Raw genomic sequence first — 18129 nt, 5'->3', positions numbered from 1 at the left:
GAGGGCTTGGAGGTACCGCTGACACGTGCCGAAGCCATGCAGAAGCTGCGACAAAGGCTCATGGAGGATTATACGGAGCTGCTTCACAACGTGTCCGCCTGTCACTTACCGGCAGCTAGGAAGATTATTCAAAGACGTTATCAATAAAGCGAATTAACGACGTATTTTCTTCGTGGATTTGCGACGTGACCTTTTGCTTCGTAATAAAGTTTGTGTGAAGCTTACGAGGATTCAGCCCGCGAGGGAATCACCAGATCGCCGCAAACGCGCAATCACGTCACAAAGACAATAACTCTGCGTATCGACTTTTTGAATTATATAATGGATTTATTTTACTTAAATCCATTTTAAGATATATGTATATAGATTTAAAAAAAAAACATCATTTACACTTTTTACGAAGGTGGTACAACTTGGAATTTTTTGTTACCGAGTGTTTCATTCATTTACTTTGTCGTCACTCATCCGCCGGCTTTACGATACCGCAGAATCGCAATCGGTCGCGGTAATGGGATGATAGATAGCTCTATTGCGGCAAGCCTTTCTCTTCCCGCACCTTCTTCTTGACGGTCTTGATAATGCGCTTCAATTCAAGGATGGTGCGCTTGATGTGAATCAGCTGTTGCTCGACGTCCTCGCTGCTCACCTTGACGGGTATCTCTTTCCTCTTGCAAATCTGCTGATAGATGTTCCAGCAGCACGCCTTCACTTGCGTAAGCTCCAAGTTTTTCGCCGCGGCGGTCTCCTTTATCTTCGATACGATCGTCTCCCATTTCAATTCCTGCGCTTTCGCCCGATCGTATCTCGCTTGCAGTTGCGCCAATTTATTATTCAGGCCCATTAATACTTGCGTTTTGACTTCCGTCAAGTGATGCTGCACGTAAAAAAAGTTATAGCTATAAACTCTCGGCTTTTGAATCTATTTTTTTTTATTGAGGAGGGCAGAGAGAATACTATTTGAAACAGATATTTGTGAAAGCCAAGAGATATCAAATACGTAAAAAAAATTTATACGATTAAAAACACGATTGAAAATCGAAAAATGATAGATGCGAATTAAGCGCGATAAAAAAAAACAAAGATATTTTAATAAAAAGTTTAAGAAAGTGCTTTAAGCTGTTTGCGGAATGAAAATCAATAAAGCAGTCGTAATTGCGAATCGTGTCAATTCATGTAAATCACTGCAATATCGAAATAAAAGGCGATTAAATTAAATAATTAAAAAAAAAAGATAATGAGAATTTATAGGACCACGATGATTCGAGATACGACAAATAGATGATTATTAAAACAATACTATTTCTGTTCCTTTGTCTTCTAGCATCTGAAGGTTCCTGTCTTGATGATCAGACAACGCTTGTCTGGCCTCGACTAAAGTTTCGTAGCGATTAAAAATTTCGTTGATCGACTGAAACTCGCCCGTCTCGTTCACGACCCTGTCCAAGTAATTTTGGTACTTCCTGTATTCCCCTACGTATCGCTCCATTTTATCGCGCACGTTTCTCATGTAGCGCAATTTCTGCTCCAATTCCTCGATCTAATAAAAAAGAAATATCAGTTACGATCAATATATAAATCCTTTTTTTATATATTTTTAATAGTTGTTCGATTAAAAATCGCGAAACTCGGAGCTTCTAACATTTATTCCCTATATCGTCTCCGTACTTCTCGCTTGTATTTCTCTTGGCGTTCGTGCTCCTCTTTGATCTTCTGCTCGGCTCGCTCGCGCTTCTCGACGTTCTCCTTCACGAGCGTATTAAACTTTACAAAAGATTGCCGCAACTGCAATTGCTGCTTTCTCGCCTCCTCCCATTGCTCGTCCATGCATTTACGTTTTATCTCTTGTTCCGCTCGTTTCTCCCTTAATATTTCTTCAACCTCGGTCAATTGCCGACGAGCCCTGATCACCTCTGTCGCCGGGCAAATCCTCGCCTTGTCCCATTCCGGATATTTTCTAACATTATTTTATAATGTGACGAAAATATAATTTATAATTGTAACAAATAACGAAACATGAGACATATTAAATTAAATCTTATTTCAAAGTTTATTAAAAATATAATTTTCCTATTATATAAAATAAAATAAAAACGTGAAAGCTCGTAATTCTATTGTACTGTCTGTTTCGTGTTCTTAAATCAATTGTTGCGTGTTACAATGGATCGTTTATCTTGTACATCTTTATTTTCACATTCCCCATAATATCTTCTAATTATTTTCTGACGCATAATCCCTCGGCATATATTAAGAACAATTAAGAATACTTTGTTACAACATTTATAATTGTTTTCTAATTGCGTTACTTGATAGCCTGACGTTCCTCTTGCTTGGATATAAAGTACTCCGAAACTGCTTTCTGCGAATCGGTCGGGATAACAGCTCTATGCACAAGATTTCTCGACTCATCTTGCGCCGTGGTCATTTCTTTTTTTTTTTTCAAAATGTACTTTTAATTAATTTTCAACGAACGTATCAACGTAAGAGTTTATACGCTTTAAAAAAATATGTCACAGAAGGAAGCATATGTATCTCTGCCGTGCACGACTGATCGACCAAACAAATTGAATGCAGTCGCGCATACACGGGCGCGAGAAAGAGACGAGGAACACGTGGCAGGCGCGCGGTGGGAGGGAGGGAAAGTCGAAGGCACGGGAGAGGCATCGTTGAAAATAACGAACCGGGTTTTATTCATTTATCGTACACTTTATACAAGAGCTAACAATGACCTCATTAAAAAAAATGCATAGCTATTAGATATCGCGCGGGTGAAAGAACGACGAGGGGAAGGGGGGAAACGCGCAATACGGTTGGCGAGGATGATAAAAGCATACATGTGTCCGTTCACGAGTGGGCTTCCTGGCCGAGCAGAGAAAGTTGCTTGAGCAATTGCTTGGCGTTGATGAAGGTCGTGGAGCCGTAGATGACGCGTTTATTCACCCCGGCTCCGCTTCGTTGCTTCACATAGTCCACCAGATTCTGGTACTCGATGTAATTGCCGCCGCCGACGACGAAGACTATCACGTCCTGGAACGTCGGCCGGTTCTTCGGCATCTGCTCGGTGTGCTTGAGCTGCTTCGGGTCCAGGTAGAGGTAGTCCTCGGTGCGCGAGGACTGCCTGGACTCCATCAGCTCGTCCACGATCTTGGTGACGGGCAGATTGTGCTTCTTCACCACCAGATTCTTCACGCCCTCCATGACGAACGACGAGCCCTGATTCATCAGCTTGGAGAACATGCTGACCGTCTTGGTGCCGCCGCCCTCGTAGCTGCTCTGGATCTCGGCTATCCTGGTGTAGTTGCGCAAACGCTTTACGTATATCAGCGGGTTCAGGTCGCAGCCGGCCGCGGTGAGCGCCGCCTCGAGCTTACCGTACTCCGCGTCGGACATGTTCGTGCAAATGAAATAAATAATAGCCAGACGCAGCTTGTCCTCGGCAGTGCCGCAGTCCGGGTCGCCGATGGTCTCCAACACGCTCCGGTCGAGCGTCTGCTTGCTCATGATTTTCTCCTCCAGCTCGAAGAACGTGTCGAGTCGTCTCGACTTGATGGCGTTCAGGATACCGGTGGCCACCGACGTGTGCATGTCGATCAGCCGCTTCATCTCCAGGAGCTGCGGCAAAGAATTCACGGCGCTGGTCAGACGGGCCGTGTTATTGGACACCATGGACAAAGCCATCTCGCTGTCGTTGTCGATTCCCATGGTGGACTTGAGCTTCTTCACGTCCTCCTCGAAGGTGCGATACTGCTCGAGCTCCTCCTGTATGGCCTCCGCCACTCGGGGGAACGGGCTGCCCTTGTGCTGGCACCAGAAACGGTCCCGGTTGTCCAGCTCGTAGGCGCGCGTCTTGGAGCGTGTCCCACCGGCGGGTGACCGTCCCACGCTCTCCTCCACGACGAGCCTGTTCAACGTCATCTCGAGAACGTCGTGCGCCAACGCCTGGTACGTCCACGTGTGGTGCAGCGGCGTGGCCATGTCGACGTTGCGGTCCAGCACGATGAGCAGAGGCCTCTGGAAACTGTAGTGGCCGGTCGCGGACGCCTCGCCCTCGAACAGGTTGTTCCTCGCGTCCCACACGTTCTCCCGCAGCTTCTTGTCGATCATCTTGGCAACCATCTCGGCGGCGTTGCCCCTGGGACACCTTATGATCGGCACGGTGCCCAGAGTGACGAACACCGAGAACAGGCAGTCCACGATGATGTCCATCACGGACTCCATCTCGCTGTCCTTGACGTCGCCGCGATTGATCGCGTGGTAGGATATCACGTCGCTGTTCTGATGCCGCAGGACGAACAGATCGTCCTCCAGGGTGATGAAGTTCAGGTACTGATCGAACACCTTGTGAATGCTGGCGACGACGCCGCCGAGCAGGGCGGCGGCCGCCAGGTCCTCCATCCTCTGCCGGCTGATCGGCGAGATGAAGTTGAGGTGGTAGACGTCGTACAGGCCGTTCTGCAGGTCCTGGCCGATCCTGCCGAGGTTCTCGTCGGTGGGCGCGCAGAAGTAGATCGCCGGCACCTCGGGAATGGAGTCGCGGTCCGAGTGCAGCTGCATGTGCAGCGTGATGCCGAGCTCGCGCAGCTCCTTGACGGAGATGAGCGGCGATATGATGTCCTGGCCCAGGCGATCGTAAACGAGAATCTTCCACGTGGGCACCGCGCCCTCGAGCCGCGGCTCGGGCTGATTCAGATTCAGCATCTGCTTCAGGGCGTTTATCTGACGGTCGCGCAGGCTCATCGTGACCGGGGAAGGGTCACCCGTTTTTCGAGGAACCTAACCTCGCGCGCGCGCGCGCGCGACACCCGGGCGACACTCGTACACGGTCGGCAGCCGGAGGCTGCCAGTCAAATTACGTGGCACGCGACCACCGCTGCGATCCCCGGGACCCCGGGAGACGTCGAGCGCGCACCTGGTGTCGCATATAGGGCGGAATTCTCAGAAGTCTGTCAATCTAGTCCGGTCTTGTGCACCCGCCGAGCTGTCAAACTGTACTTATGACGGAGAGACGGGAGACGGACACGTCACGTTTTGATGTTTTTCGTTTGATACGTTACGTGACAATACATTGCCGATAAAGCAGTGACTTATCTGACTTACTTTAGATAATACTCTTACAGTTACCTAAATTATCTGTTGCTGTTAGTATCACTGAGCATTTACGTGTAAAACATAATTAATGATTTACATTTACGTGTATATATAATGTAAACTATGTTTAACATGTCATCTATGTTGATAATGAAGAATCTACGGAGAGGATCATCGAAGATTTTTATATTTTATCGGAATTTTATATTTTTATCAGATTACAAACCTGCATGCTTGTTTTAGCCGAATTTCTTACACGGTTCATCTTTCCTCTCTGCCTTTTCACGTTGGAGAGAAAAAGAAAGAAGATTAATTTACAAGAAGTTTAGTTAAAACTAACAGACCTTATACTTGATCACATTAATTTATATCACATTTTATCCGAAAAATCGAAAATTTATATAATGCATTTTTATAATGCATATAATTGAGCATTTGCTCAAAGAGGAAATCAATGGTATAATTTATACTATAAATTCTAGCAAGGACACGGAGTTGTTGGATGATTCCCATATCGACGTCCTCCAGGAGTCAGCAAAATTTAAAACACTTAGGCTGCGTTCCAAAACCACGCTCTTAACGCTCGAGCGTCATTCTATCTTTGTTACTTACAGAAAGTTGAGCAAGGACAGAGCTCTTTGAGCTAAGAGCGTGGTTCTGGAACGCAGCCTTAGATTATAAACACAAGGTCTTGATCACTGTTTGTTATTATTCTTTGTTCTTTATTTCACTTGATGTATTCCGGCGATCCTTAGTTCCTATGCCAGTCTGACACAAGCCATCACATATAAAAGAAGCTCTTAGTTGTGATCGTCGGAATCATCTCTTGTTTTTTTATTAATCTTGACCACTTAAGTAAGTTTCCGCCGTAAGTGATTTTTATCTATATCGCAGATTAGACCTACATTTTACCAAAATGCATAGTATTCTATACAGTAGGCACAAAGTATATAAGGACTTATTTTTGCCGTCACCGATTACAATTCTTCGGAGATCAATTTTAAATTTGGGGACTCCATTTTTCGCGCTTTCCATCTTTTCACTGACGAAATTTGTCACAACATTTTATTGATTTTTTTTACTGCATTTTATTGTAACTTACGTCATGCCGTTTAAAACTATTGATTATTATACTTACGCAATTAAGTCTGACAACGGATCAGTGTACAACGGCCGTAATATTCATCGGTGCGCGGTGCGCAATGAGTATACATCCAATCGAATTCGGTATACTTATTAAGTCACAACGTCACAACTATTTGTGTTTATATTATTATAATAAAATTGTTCTTTGTTGGTTTAAACTATAGCATCCTTTGTCTTGCTCGAAAGTTGGCCGTTCGATTTTTACATTTAGCTTCGCTTTTATCGAACGTAGAGTTTTTTATTTATTGTATATTTAACATGTCACCTATGTAAATAATGAATAATCTACGGAGGGAATCATGAAAAATTTATACGTTGTCAGAAGTATCGGAAATTTATATTTTGTTTGCTATTTTATTTTCAGTACTATTATCACTTTGGACACAATTTTTAGGATATGAGAAAAAATTAACAATGGTCTTCAATATTTCGATTTTATACACATGAAAAAAGAAGAAAAAATATATATATATATACATACGTGTGTATATTGCAACCGTGAACTATAAGCAATACTGATTATTTTGCCTACGTGAAAAAGGTTCGTATAAACATAATATAAATCATATACACAGTCTGTCCAGTCTGTGGTATGACTAATTTTTAATAATTTTTTCCTACAGCGCCGTCTCTTGATAAGTTAACAGAATCTCATTGACATTTGTTGAGCAAATACTATGGATAATAAAACGCAACAAAGAGCCAATATTAAATTTTGTGCCAAACTGGGCGTAGAATTCGGCGAAACGTACAAAATGATAAAGATGGAGTACGGTAATAATCGTATGTCTTATCATAATGCTCGTTATTGGTATAATCAATTTCATGACGGTAGAGAGGATATCTCAGACGCTTCAAAAATATCAAAAACAATTAGTCGTTCCACCGAAGAGGTGGAAAAGGTGCTTGAAATCCTTCGATCGGACCGCTATGTGCCCACAAGTGTCGTCGTGGAGCTAACTGGCATACATGAAAGAACTGTATACAGAATTCTGAAACAGAATTTGGGCAAACGGAAGATTTGTGAACGTTTCGTACCGCGCACGCTCACGGATGATCAAAAAGACGCCAGAGTAAAGCACTGCAAAGACATGCGAAAAGCAGCTGATACTGATTCAAATTTTATGAAAAATATCGTAAGTTGTGGCCAAACATGGTTTTTCCAATATGAGCCACTCACAGAGCAGCAGGACGCGGAGTTTCAGAACCGAAAAGGAACAAAACCGAAAAAAGTGCGCATGCAGAAGGGCCCAATCAAGACATTCCTCACCGTTTTCTTTGATTCAAAAGGAATCGTCCACAAGGAATTCATGTCGGCAGATCAAACGGCGAACGCTGATTATTATTTAGATGTTCTGAAACGCTTGTGGCGCAAGATTTCTGAAATTCGTGAATACCAAGAGCAAGGGTCTTGGTCTCTTTTACACGATTATTCACCGGAGCACAAATCAAAGATGGTATGTGATTTCTTGGCCACAAATCACATCACAGCACTGGAACACCCCCCGTATTCGCCTGATTTGGATCCAAATGACTTTTGGTTGTTCCCAAAACTCAAATCGGCGATAAAAGGAAAGCGATACAATAATATTCACGACATGGAACAGGCTTTGACCGTGGCTTTAGAGACGATATCGAAAGAACAGTACAAAGACTGTTTCGAAAATTTTTCTAATCGCTTACAGTTTTGTAGTGACGGAGAAGGAATTTATTTAAAGGAATGTAATGACAAATAATTAACTTCTTGTAATTTTTTCGGTGACAGTTGTACCAAAGTCTGGACAGCAACCGTATGTAATTCATGTAGATACGTAATTTTGAAATTTACGACGTAACGGAATTTACGACGATCGGAATTGTTTAATCATGTCCTAAATTTTTATTGTGTTTCCTAGGAAAAACAATATAATTCCGATCGGAATTTATTCCGAAAAGTTCCATAATACGTGGACGAGGTAGAGTTTATACCGATCTTCAACAAATATCGAAGAACGATTATATATTAATCATGTCTATGCAGGTATTTTAAAACAAATCCTTTTTCTTAAGTCCCGATTCCCCCAAAAGAACATGAAGGATTTTTTCGAACAATTAAAAGGACGCAGGTGTAGATTTTACATCCATAGCAGATGCTAGACAATATACGTTGATCATATTTGCGCATGGATATTATTGATATAAAAAAATTTCACAAATTTCTAACTATTTTCCGGAGGTAAGATGATAATATTTCCAATAGATGACCTGAGTATAAGTTTTATATCGAATTTAAAGCACTGAAATGAGAATGTAATATACTGCTTTTTGTCATTTAAAAGCTCAAAGATATCAACGTATTATAAATAATAATATCTCTATATTTATATCATGCATATCTTTCTTTTATGTCACTGTATATAGTTAATTAATAAATAAATTGAAATTAAAATGCATCTAATCTAACCTAATTAAAAACTACTTTTTATTTTTATTGGACTGTGCGCAAAAATATGGTTAAAAAAAATTGAAAAATTAATCAATCGATCATTCAATTTATAATAATAATACATTGTTTATATTGTCTACATGAAAAAGGTTCATGTAAACATAGCATAAACAATATCTAACAATTAAACAATTCATGTAGATGTAATCATGAAATTCACGGAACCTCAGATTAATCTCAATTGCACTTTTCTATTAAATACATTGCCTAAAATATATATTAGAAATGTGAAAAAAGATACTAGAGATAATTCTTTCTTTATCAATGTATTGTTCTGATTAAAAGAAAATCAGAGCCACACAAAATGATTACATTGTACAGTGTGTTTATTAATTCCGAAAAGAATGCAATTTACTTAACTGTTCCGCTTTTACATGACTATTAAAAATATTTTGCCTCATTTTCGCATTTCGCTTATAAATTAAATGGTACTTTTATCAATTTATCAGCTTTCTCTATCAATTTTTAACGAACATTTAAACAGCAAACAAGTCATTCCTGCGCACAGATGTTTTACAATGTAAATTTAAAACAAAAGATTTTTTTTATATTTCTAAAGGAATGATTCGCAAAGGTTAGTGAAAGCAGCGTCGGACATTTACGCATAAAATATAATAATCTACGTCTACATACATATAATGTGAAGTATAATATTTAATAGCTGTAAAAAATATCATCACTTAAGATTGAAAAAGGACTCAATGAACTAATATGTACTTTTTAAAAATTGGCTACAAGAAAGTTTATGTCAAATAAAGAATACTTCAATCTACATTCCAGTGATTCCACTCATCCCAAAAGCTTATGGTCTACCAAAAATTTATAAAAAAGTTCATTGAATGCTCTTTTTAGTATAATTGTATTTTTTGTAAATACTGCCCTTTATTCTTTAGTAGCATTCTTACAAAAAATCCTGACATGTTTTCCAAAGCCAGCCAGTCATGTAGATAATAATTAAACGTTGTGCATCGAACTCTTTGAAATAACTTTGAACAATTCAGTTTTACTGATTTTCACTTGTTCTTACCTCGCTTTTTAAAAACAATTCCTTCTGATCTAACTAATAAATAGCAGTGTCAAGAGGTGGAAGCACATAGATACATAGAACATAAGATTAAGATACCACTCGATGAATTTATTTTAGCCATAAAATTTGTTCAATTTTTAACTTTACTTTTCTTTCAACCCTTTCGGTACGGGGTGACCAAGACGCAAACGGCCCTCCAGTGGCCGGAGCGCCGATCTGCCGATATACGCGATTCAACCGAGAGAGCGAGGTACTCTACGTTCAATACCTTCAATCGTTATATGTAATAAAAATCATTAACAAACCACATTTAAAAAATTTAACAACAGAAACGTTTCAAGTTAACATTTCAAGTTGCTCGGCCGCAGTGAGCAGCATGTGGACAGTGACTATAGTCTCTGCTCGGCCACAGCGAGCGGTATAATGGACAGAGTCTATCATATAGTCATTCTCCGTACCAAAAGGGTTAAGAATAATATTTATAAACACACATGTAGATCAAACATGGGCTCTCCATTATCTCCAACATAGTGGCAAACATCGATATGCACGATCCGAAGGAATAAGTTTTGAACCTATTAATATACGATTACCAATTTAGAAACCTTACGTAGATGACGTCATATTAGCAGCGCGAACGAAAATAATAACCGGGTTAATAGATAAATTTAACAATTATCGTGAACAGCTGAAATTCACTGTAGAATATGGGGAGAATCGTACGTTAAGATTTTTGGACCTCGTGTTAATTGTCAGAAGCAACGAAATTGTCACAGATTAGTTTAAAGAAAAAAAACATTTTCGGGCAGAATTTTATCTTTCCTGTCTAACTATTCCTTACGTGAGCCAACTTGGTACCAGATTAAAAGAACACAAAAATAATATAAAAACTGGATCAATCAAAGCATTCAGTGTTGTATAAGCATTCTGCATTTTAATTATACATTTGATTGAGACAATGAAAGAATTTTGAATTCCGAACCTTTTGTCATAAAAGACTGACGTCTGAAGTGTTACATATATCAAGTAACAAATCGATGGAATTAATTCTAACAAGGATTCAGAGTTATTAGATGAATTCTATTTTGACGTCCTCAATAAGGACTTAACTAAGACAGTTGGATTATAAACACGAAGATCTTGATCACTGTTTGTTATTATTCTTTGTTTTCTATATTACTTGATGTACACCGGCGATCCTTTGTTCCTATGTTAGTCTGACACGGAACATCGCACGTAGAGGAAGCTCTCGATTAACTGTCGGAATTATCTCTCTTTTTTTATTCATCCTGACCACTTATGTAAGTGTCCATCATAAATTATTTTCATCTTAATATCGCATTGACAAATTACGACTTTAATTTTAGTACAATGTTCCATATAGTAGGCATTAACAACAAGTGGGGATTTATTTTTGCCATCACCGCGCGTTTACAATTCTTCGGAGATTAATTTTAATTTTGGGGACCTTAATTTTCGTTCTTTCCAATGACAAAAATAGTCACAATTAACGCTTTATTGACTCTTGACTGAATTTTATTGTATCACATCATATCGTTTTAATTCTTGATTGTTATACTTACGCAATTAAGCTCCGACATTAATCACAGCCAATTTTATGTGACTGTTTTGACATAATGTGTTCAATTGTTACGTTTATGTATTTTATCAGATTTTTATATTTTAAATATTTTATCTGATTTATGTATTTTATCAGATTATTATAAAGGTACTGGGTGTCTATATCGACGTATTTTATTATTTTTTTGACATGATCTTCTCAATTTTATATATTTTTTGACATGTAATTTGATCAAATTTATTCTTTTGCGTTTCAAGAAAGTCAACACTATTTGTATTTATATTATTATAATATAACCTTTTCTTTGTTGTTTAAACTAATATGATCCTTTGATTTGCTCGAAAGTTGGCCGCTTGATTTTTACTTTCAGCTTTACTTGTATCGAGCGTGGAGGTTACCTCCTAATTTATATGTAACATGTCTTGGATGTATATAATGAGCAATCAAAGAAGGGGTTATCAAAAATTCACACTTTGTCAGAAATATCGGGAATTTACATTTTGTTTGCAATTTCATTTTCAGTACTATTATCACTTTGGGCACAATTTTGAGGATTATCAAGAAAAATTAACAATAACTTAAAATATTTTGATTTTATACACATGAAAGAAGAAAATAAATATATATGCATATTGTGTGTATTGCAACCGTAAGCTGAAGAATACAGATCTTTGTCTGCGTGAAAGAGGTTCGTATAAACAATATAAATCATATAATACACACAGTCTGTCTATAGTCTGTGGTGCGACTAATTTTTAAAAATTTTTTCTTACAGCGACGTCTTTTGATAAGTTGACAGTACCTCATTGACACTTGTTGAAAAAATACTATGGATAAAATAGAACAAATAATCAATATTAAATTTTGTGTCAAACAGAAAAAAATAACACTTAACAAAACGCACGAAATACTAAACAAGGTGTACGGTAGTAACTGTTTAGATATTTCTAAGGTGGAGAAATGGTATAACCTATTTAGTAACAGTGACGCCACGGAAGATACCGTAGACCATCTGATATCAAAAACAAATCCTACACCCGAAGACGTGCAAAAAGTATCTAAAATCCTTCGATCGGATCGCTATGTGTCCACAAGACTCATTAAGAAGCTCACTGGAATATCTAAAATCACTGTAAATATCATTCTGACCGAGAATTTGAACATGTGGAAGGTTGGTGAACGCTTCGTACCGCGCACGCTGACGGAGGATGAAAAAGACGCTAGAGTAAGGTACTGCAGACACATGCTAAGAGCAGCCGAAGAAGATTCGAATTTCAAGAAAAACATTGTAACTTATGGCGAAACATGGTTTTATCAAAATGAGCTACTCACAGAGCAGCAGAACGCGGAATGTCAAAGCCCAAAAGAGACGAAGCCGAAAGAAATGCAGAAGAGCCGAATCAAGACATTGCTTGCCGTTTTCTTCGATTCGAAAGGAATCGTCCGCGCAGAAATAATATCGGGACCTGTAACATTGAACCCTGATTATTATTTCGGTATTCTTAATCGTTTGTGGAACAGTATTCATCATGATGATATTCGGCCTGAATACCGAACGCAAGGGTCTTGGTCTCTTCTGCATGATTATTCACCGGAGCACAAATCTAAAACTGTACGCAGTTTCTTAGCCAAAAATGGCATTACAACACTCGATATCCCTTCATATTCGCCTGATTTGGCTCCATACGAGTTTTGGTTTCTCCCAAGACTGAAATTCGCGATGGAAAATGAGCGTTGCGCTACCGTTCATGACGCCCAACCGAGCGTCCGACAGGCTTTGCTTGCGGCTTTACAGGTGATTCCGGACAAGAAGTACAATAAATGTTTCAAAAAAATTTTTAAACGCTTACAGCGTTGTATTCAATCAAAAGGAATGTATCTTGAATTAAACGAATAATTAACGTTTTGTATTTTTTTCGGTACCAGTCGCATCAGAGCCTGAATAGCAACTGCATACAATTTATGTAGACGTAGGCGGTATTCATAGTCGGAGCTTATATTTGAGATCGTCTTAAGTCTGATCAAAGGCAGTCTTCAGATTCCATCCAACCAACGAAATGACCGTTATTAGCATCTTAAGACATTACTTAAGGCAGTCTTGAAATAAGAACGGACTATGAATTCCGGCCATAATCTTGAAATTTACGACACAACGGAATTTACGACAATCGGAATTGTTTAGTTATTTCCTAAATTTCTATTGTGTTTTCCAAGACAAAGAATTAATTCCGATCGAAATTTATTCCGAAAAGTTTCATAATAGGATAGATTTTATACTGATTTTCAACAGATATCAATAAATAACGATTATTAAACATGTCTATGCAGTTATTTTAAAATAAATAGTTTTTCTCAAGTTCCGATATTATTCCATCCAAATACGTAAAAGGTTTCTTTAAAAAAGAAAATAGATTTTACACTAGTAATAGGTGCTAGACAATAAACGTTGACCGTATTTGCGCATGGATATTATTAACATAAAAAAATTTATTCGCTGAGGTAAGGTGAAAATATTTTCTGCAGATGACCTGAGTATAGATTTCTTTTACGGAATTTGAAACATTGAAATGATTCGAGGATGTGATATCGATCGCAACGAGAAATATATAAAAGTGAATAAAAAATTATAATATGGAAAAGGTACTAGAGATAACTTTTTCTTTATCAATGTATTATTCTGATTACAAGAAAAATCAGAGTAAAAATTATTACATTGCACTATGTACACTATGTGTTTCTTCGTTTAAAGAAATATGCACTTTATTTAACTGTATCGCTTTTACATTAAGTTCATATTAAATATATTTTGACTCGATTTCGCATTTTGCTAATTATAAATTAAATAATATTTTTATCACTTTAGTTTTATCTTATCAGTTTTCTCTAGCAATTTTTTACAAACGTTAAACAGCAAATACCTTATGCTCATAAGTATTTCAATTTTAAAGCAAGAGATTTTTTTCATATTTCTAAGGAATGATTCGCAAGGTAAGTAAAAGCAGCGTTGGACATTTACGCATAAAATATAATAAATCTACATCTCCATACATATAATGTAAACTATATCTAACATCTGTAAAAAAAAAGCCATCACTTAAGATTAAAAAAGAACTCAACAAACTTCTTAAAAATTGGCTACAAAGAAAGTTTATATCAAATAAAGCAGACTTCAACCTAAATCTGGAGTTGGATGGTCACCATTCTACTCGATAACGGCTGTCCTATTGACTGGATTCTTATCAAATTAATGTAAGATTTAAAAAGCTATTTTTTTTTTCAATTAATTTGTAAGTATTTGTAACACCGAATGACAACATTTCTAAAACACTATTGCAATAGGAAATTGCACTTTCTTTCTTAAATTCGGCCACTGAACATATTACATCAGTAATTGATAAATCAAAGTTCTCAATAAGATGTCTTTGTTTAAACAAGCTGAGCCAACCCCATAATGATAGGAATTCCTTGCTCACAAACAACAATGTGGTCTACAAAATTAACTGCAAAAATTGTGATGCTTTTTACGTGGGCCAACATATTTGTAAGAGACAACTTGATACCAGATTAAAAGAACAAATAATATAAAACAAATAATATAAAACTGGATTAATTAAAGCTTTTCAATGTAAAACATTCAGTGTTATTCGAACATATTCTGCAGTTTCATCATACATTTGATTGGAACAATACAAGAATTTTGGATTCCGAACCTTATTGTCATAAAAAACTGATATCTAAAATATTGCATATCAAGTTATTATAGATGATTTTTATTTTGACATTCTCAAGGAGTTAGCTAAGACAATTAAATTATAAACACGAGGTCTTGATCACTGTTTGTTATTATTCTTTGTTCTCTATTTTACTTGAGGAGATCCTTAGTTGCTATGTTAGTCTGACACAGAACATCGCACGTAGAGGAAGCTCTCGGTTGACCGTCGAAATCATCTCTCTTTTATTTTATTAATCTTGACCACTTAAGTAAGTTTCAACAATAAGTTGTTTTCATCTTAATATCACATTTACAGATTATGATTTTGATTTTATACCGTGTATAGTATTCTATACAATAGAGATTTTTCTTTGCCGTCACCGATTACAATTCTTCGGAGATCAATTTTAATTTTGGGAACTTTGTTTCTCGTCGCTTTTCAATGACGAAATTTGTCACAACATTTTATTGATTTTTTATTGCATTTTATTGTAACTTAAACATCATGCCGTTTAAAATTATTGATTATTATTATACTTACGCAATTAAGTCCGACATTAATCATAGCTATTTTATCTAACTGTTGTGACGTACCTAATGCGTTCGATTATGCGATCCATCTTCTGTATTTTACCAGATTATTATAAAATTACTAGTTAATATTGATTTATTTTATTACTGTTTTGACATCTTCTCAATTTGATGTATTTTATAACATAATTTTTTTGATCAAATTTATTCTTTTACGTTTCGAGGAAGACTAATTATAAGTAATAACGAATTCGATTGTATGCTCAGAGTGCGCACTAATGCACATTGAAGCCGTACACAAATTAACGTAAAGTGTATGTTTAATATAAACGGGTTAAATAACGAAATGCTCAATATTCTTTATTATGCTATTTAGTAAAATATGTATTGAGTACTTTATCAGTCAAGGTATTTGTATTTTACTTTAAAGATTAGAGGTTAAATCAGTGTACAACGGTCGTAATATCCACCGGTGCGCAATGAGTACATCCAATCGAATTCGGTATAAGTCAAAACGTAAACTATTTGTGTTTATATTATTATAATAAAATTGTTTCTTGTTGGTTTAAACTAGCATCCTTTGTCTTGCTCAAAAGTTGGCCGTTCGATTTTTACATTTAGCTTTGCTTTTATCAAACGTAGAGTTTTTTATTTATTGTATATTTAATTACATGTCACCTATGTAAATAATGAATAATCTACGGAAGGAATCATGAAAAATTCATACGTTGTCAGAAGTATCGGAAAATTTATATTTTGTTTGCTATTTTATTTTCAGTACTATTACCACTTTGGACACAATTTTTAAGATATGAGAAAAAATTAATAATAGTCTTAAATATTTCGATTTTATACACATGAAAAAAGAAGAAAAATATATATATTAACTATATGATTTAATTGTCACATTTATACTTCAAATTTGACGCAGAATATGACCATATTTTTTTCAATTACAAATTTTAAGTTATAACTTTTTATTATGTGACTCTCTGCATTCTAGGCGCCATACTAAGGCCGCCATTTTGAATTTTTTCAAATGCGCACTCGGTATTCGAAAGCTTATATGTTTACATAAATTTTGCACCCTGGACAAAATTTTTAAACCCTCTCAAATTTTGGACACGGCGCTGTTCCGGTTGACATGGAATGTCCCATATTCATACGTGTGTATATTGCAACCGTGAACTATAAGCAATACTGCTCATTTTGCCTACGTGAAAAAGGTTCGTACAAACATAATATAAATCATATACACAGTCTGTCCAGTCTGTAGTGTGACTAATTTTTTTAAATTTTTCTCTACAGCGCCGTCTCTTGATAAGTTAACAGAATCTCATTGACATTTTTTGAGCAAATACTATGGATAATAAAACGCAACAAAGAGCCAATATTAAATTTTGTTCCAAACTGAAAATACCAGTTATCAAAATATACGAAATGTTAAACAAGGTGTATGATAAGGATTGTTTGAAGTATAACAATGTTTTTTACTGGAATGATCAATTTCGTAACGTCGGTAGAGAGAATATCTCAGACGCTTTAGGAGGACCAAGAACAATTCGTACCCCCGAAAACGTAGAAAAGGTGCTTAAAATCATTCGGTCGGACCCCTATGTGTCCACACCACTCATCAATAAGCTCACTGACATACCTGAAAGAAGTTTATACACAATTCTAAAAGATTTGGGCAAACGGAAGGTTTGTGAACGTTCTGTACCGCGCACGCTGAGGGACGATCAAAAAGACGCCAGAGTGGAGCACTGCAAAGACATGCTAAAAGCAGCTGATACTGATTCAAATTTTATGAAAAATATCGTAACTTGTGGCCAAACATGGTTTTTCCAATATGAGCCACTCACAAAGCAGCAGGACGCGGAATTTCAGAACCGAAAAGAAACAAAACCGAAAAAAGTGCACATGCAGAATGGCCCAATCAAGACATTCCTCATCGTTTTCTTGGATTCAAAAGGAATCGTCCACAACCCAGGTAGCAATTAATGTCTAAAAGACATCATAAAGACATCTTTAAGATTTCTGGCATCTTAAAGACATCTTTATGATGTCTTTTAGACATTAATGCTACCTGGGAAGGAATTCATGCCGGAAGGTCAAACGGCAGACGCTAATGATTATTATTTACATGTTCTGAATAGCTTGTGGCGCAAGATTTCTGAAATTCGTGAATACCAAGAGCAAGGGTCTTGGTCTCTTTTACACGATTATGCACCGGAGCACAAATCTAAGATTGTATGCGATTTCTTGGCCACAAATCACATCACAGTGCTCGAACACCCCCCGTATTCGCCTGATTTGGCTCCATATGACTTTTGGTTGTTCCCAAAACTCAAATCGGCGATAAAAGGAAAGCGATACAATAATATTCCTGACATGGAACAGGCTTTGGCCACGGCTTTAGAGAAGATTCCGGAAACGGAGTACAAGAACTGTTTCGAAAATCTTTTTAATCAACGCTTACAGTGTTGTATTGACTCAGAAGGAATGTATCAATTGAATTAAAAAAATAATTAACTTCTTGTAATTTTTTCAGTACCAGTCGC

At 37.2% G+C, this 18129-nt stretch overlaps 3 protein-coding genes across 4 annotated transcripts; 1 reads left to right on the top strand and 2 right to left on the bottom strand.

Moving 5' to 3' along the window:
• Positions 1-303: 303 nt before the first annotated feature.
• Positions 304-2512, bottom strand: LOC139771971 (coiled-coil domain-containing protein 42 homolog). The gene is made up of 4 exons (XM_071705221.1): positions 2304-2512; positions 1666-1954; positions 1298-1537; positions 304-874 (listed from the first exon to the last, which is right to left on the bottom strand). Exons 1-4 carry the CDS (start codon positions 2420-2422, stop codon positions 527-529), a joined length of 996 nt encoding a protein of 331 aa, XP_071561322.1. The 5' UTR covers positions 2423-2512; the 3' UTR covers positions 304-526.
• A 151-nt stretch (positions 2513-2663) lies between these two features.
• Positions 2664-5017, bottom strand: Slh (sec1 family domain containing Slh). Its single transcript, XM_071705178.1, has one exon. It carries the CDS (start codon positions 4732-4734, stop codon positions 2842-2844), a length of 1893 nt encoding a protein of 630 aa, XP_071561279.1. The 5' UTR covers positions 4735-5017; the 3' UTR covers positions 2664-2841.
• Positions 5018-5727: 710 nt separating this feature from the next.
• On the top strand, positions 5728-8609 carry LOC139770261 (histone-lysine N-methyltransferase SETMAR-like). 2 transcript variants are annotated; one of them, XM_071702092.1, is made up of 3 exons: positions 5728-5940; positions 6596-6772; positions 6855-8609. In XM_071702092.1, exon 3 carries the CDS (start codon positions 6909-6911, stop codon positions 7965-7967), a length of 1059 nt encoding a protein of 352 aa, XP_071558193.1. In that variant the 5' UTR covers positions 5728-5940; positions 6596-6772; positions 6855-6908; the 3' UTR covers positions 7968-8609. The 2 variants fall into 2 exon arrangements, with proteins under 2 accessions (XP_071558193.1, XP_071558202.1); XM_071702101.1 differs by lacking the exon at positions 5728-5940 and having other exon boundaries at positions 6433-6772.
• The last annotated feature ends 9520 nt before the right edge of the window (positions 8610-18129 follow it).

The sequence above is a fragment of the Temnothorax nylanderi genome, unplaced genomic scaffold (assembly GCF_030848795.1).
Source record: "Temnothorax nylanderi isolate EJ_2023f unplaced genomic scaffold, tnyl_v1.0 TNYL_tig0003_pilon, whole genome shotgun sequence".
NCBI classification, from domain to species: Eukaryota; Metazoa; Arthropoda; class Insecta; order Hymenoptera; family Formicidae; genus Temnothorax; species Temnothorax nylanderi.
This window is presented reverse-complemented; position numbering and strand designations above follow the sequence as displayed.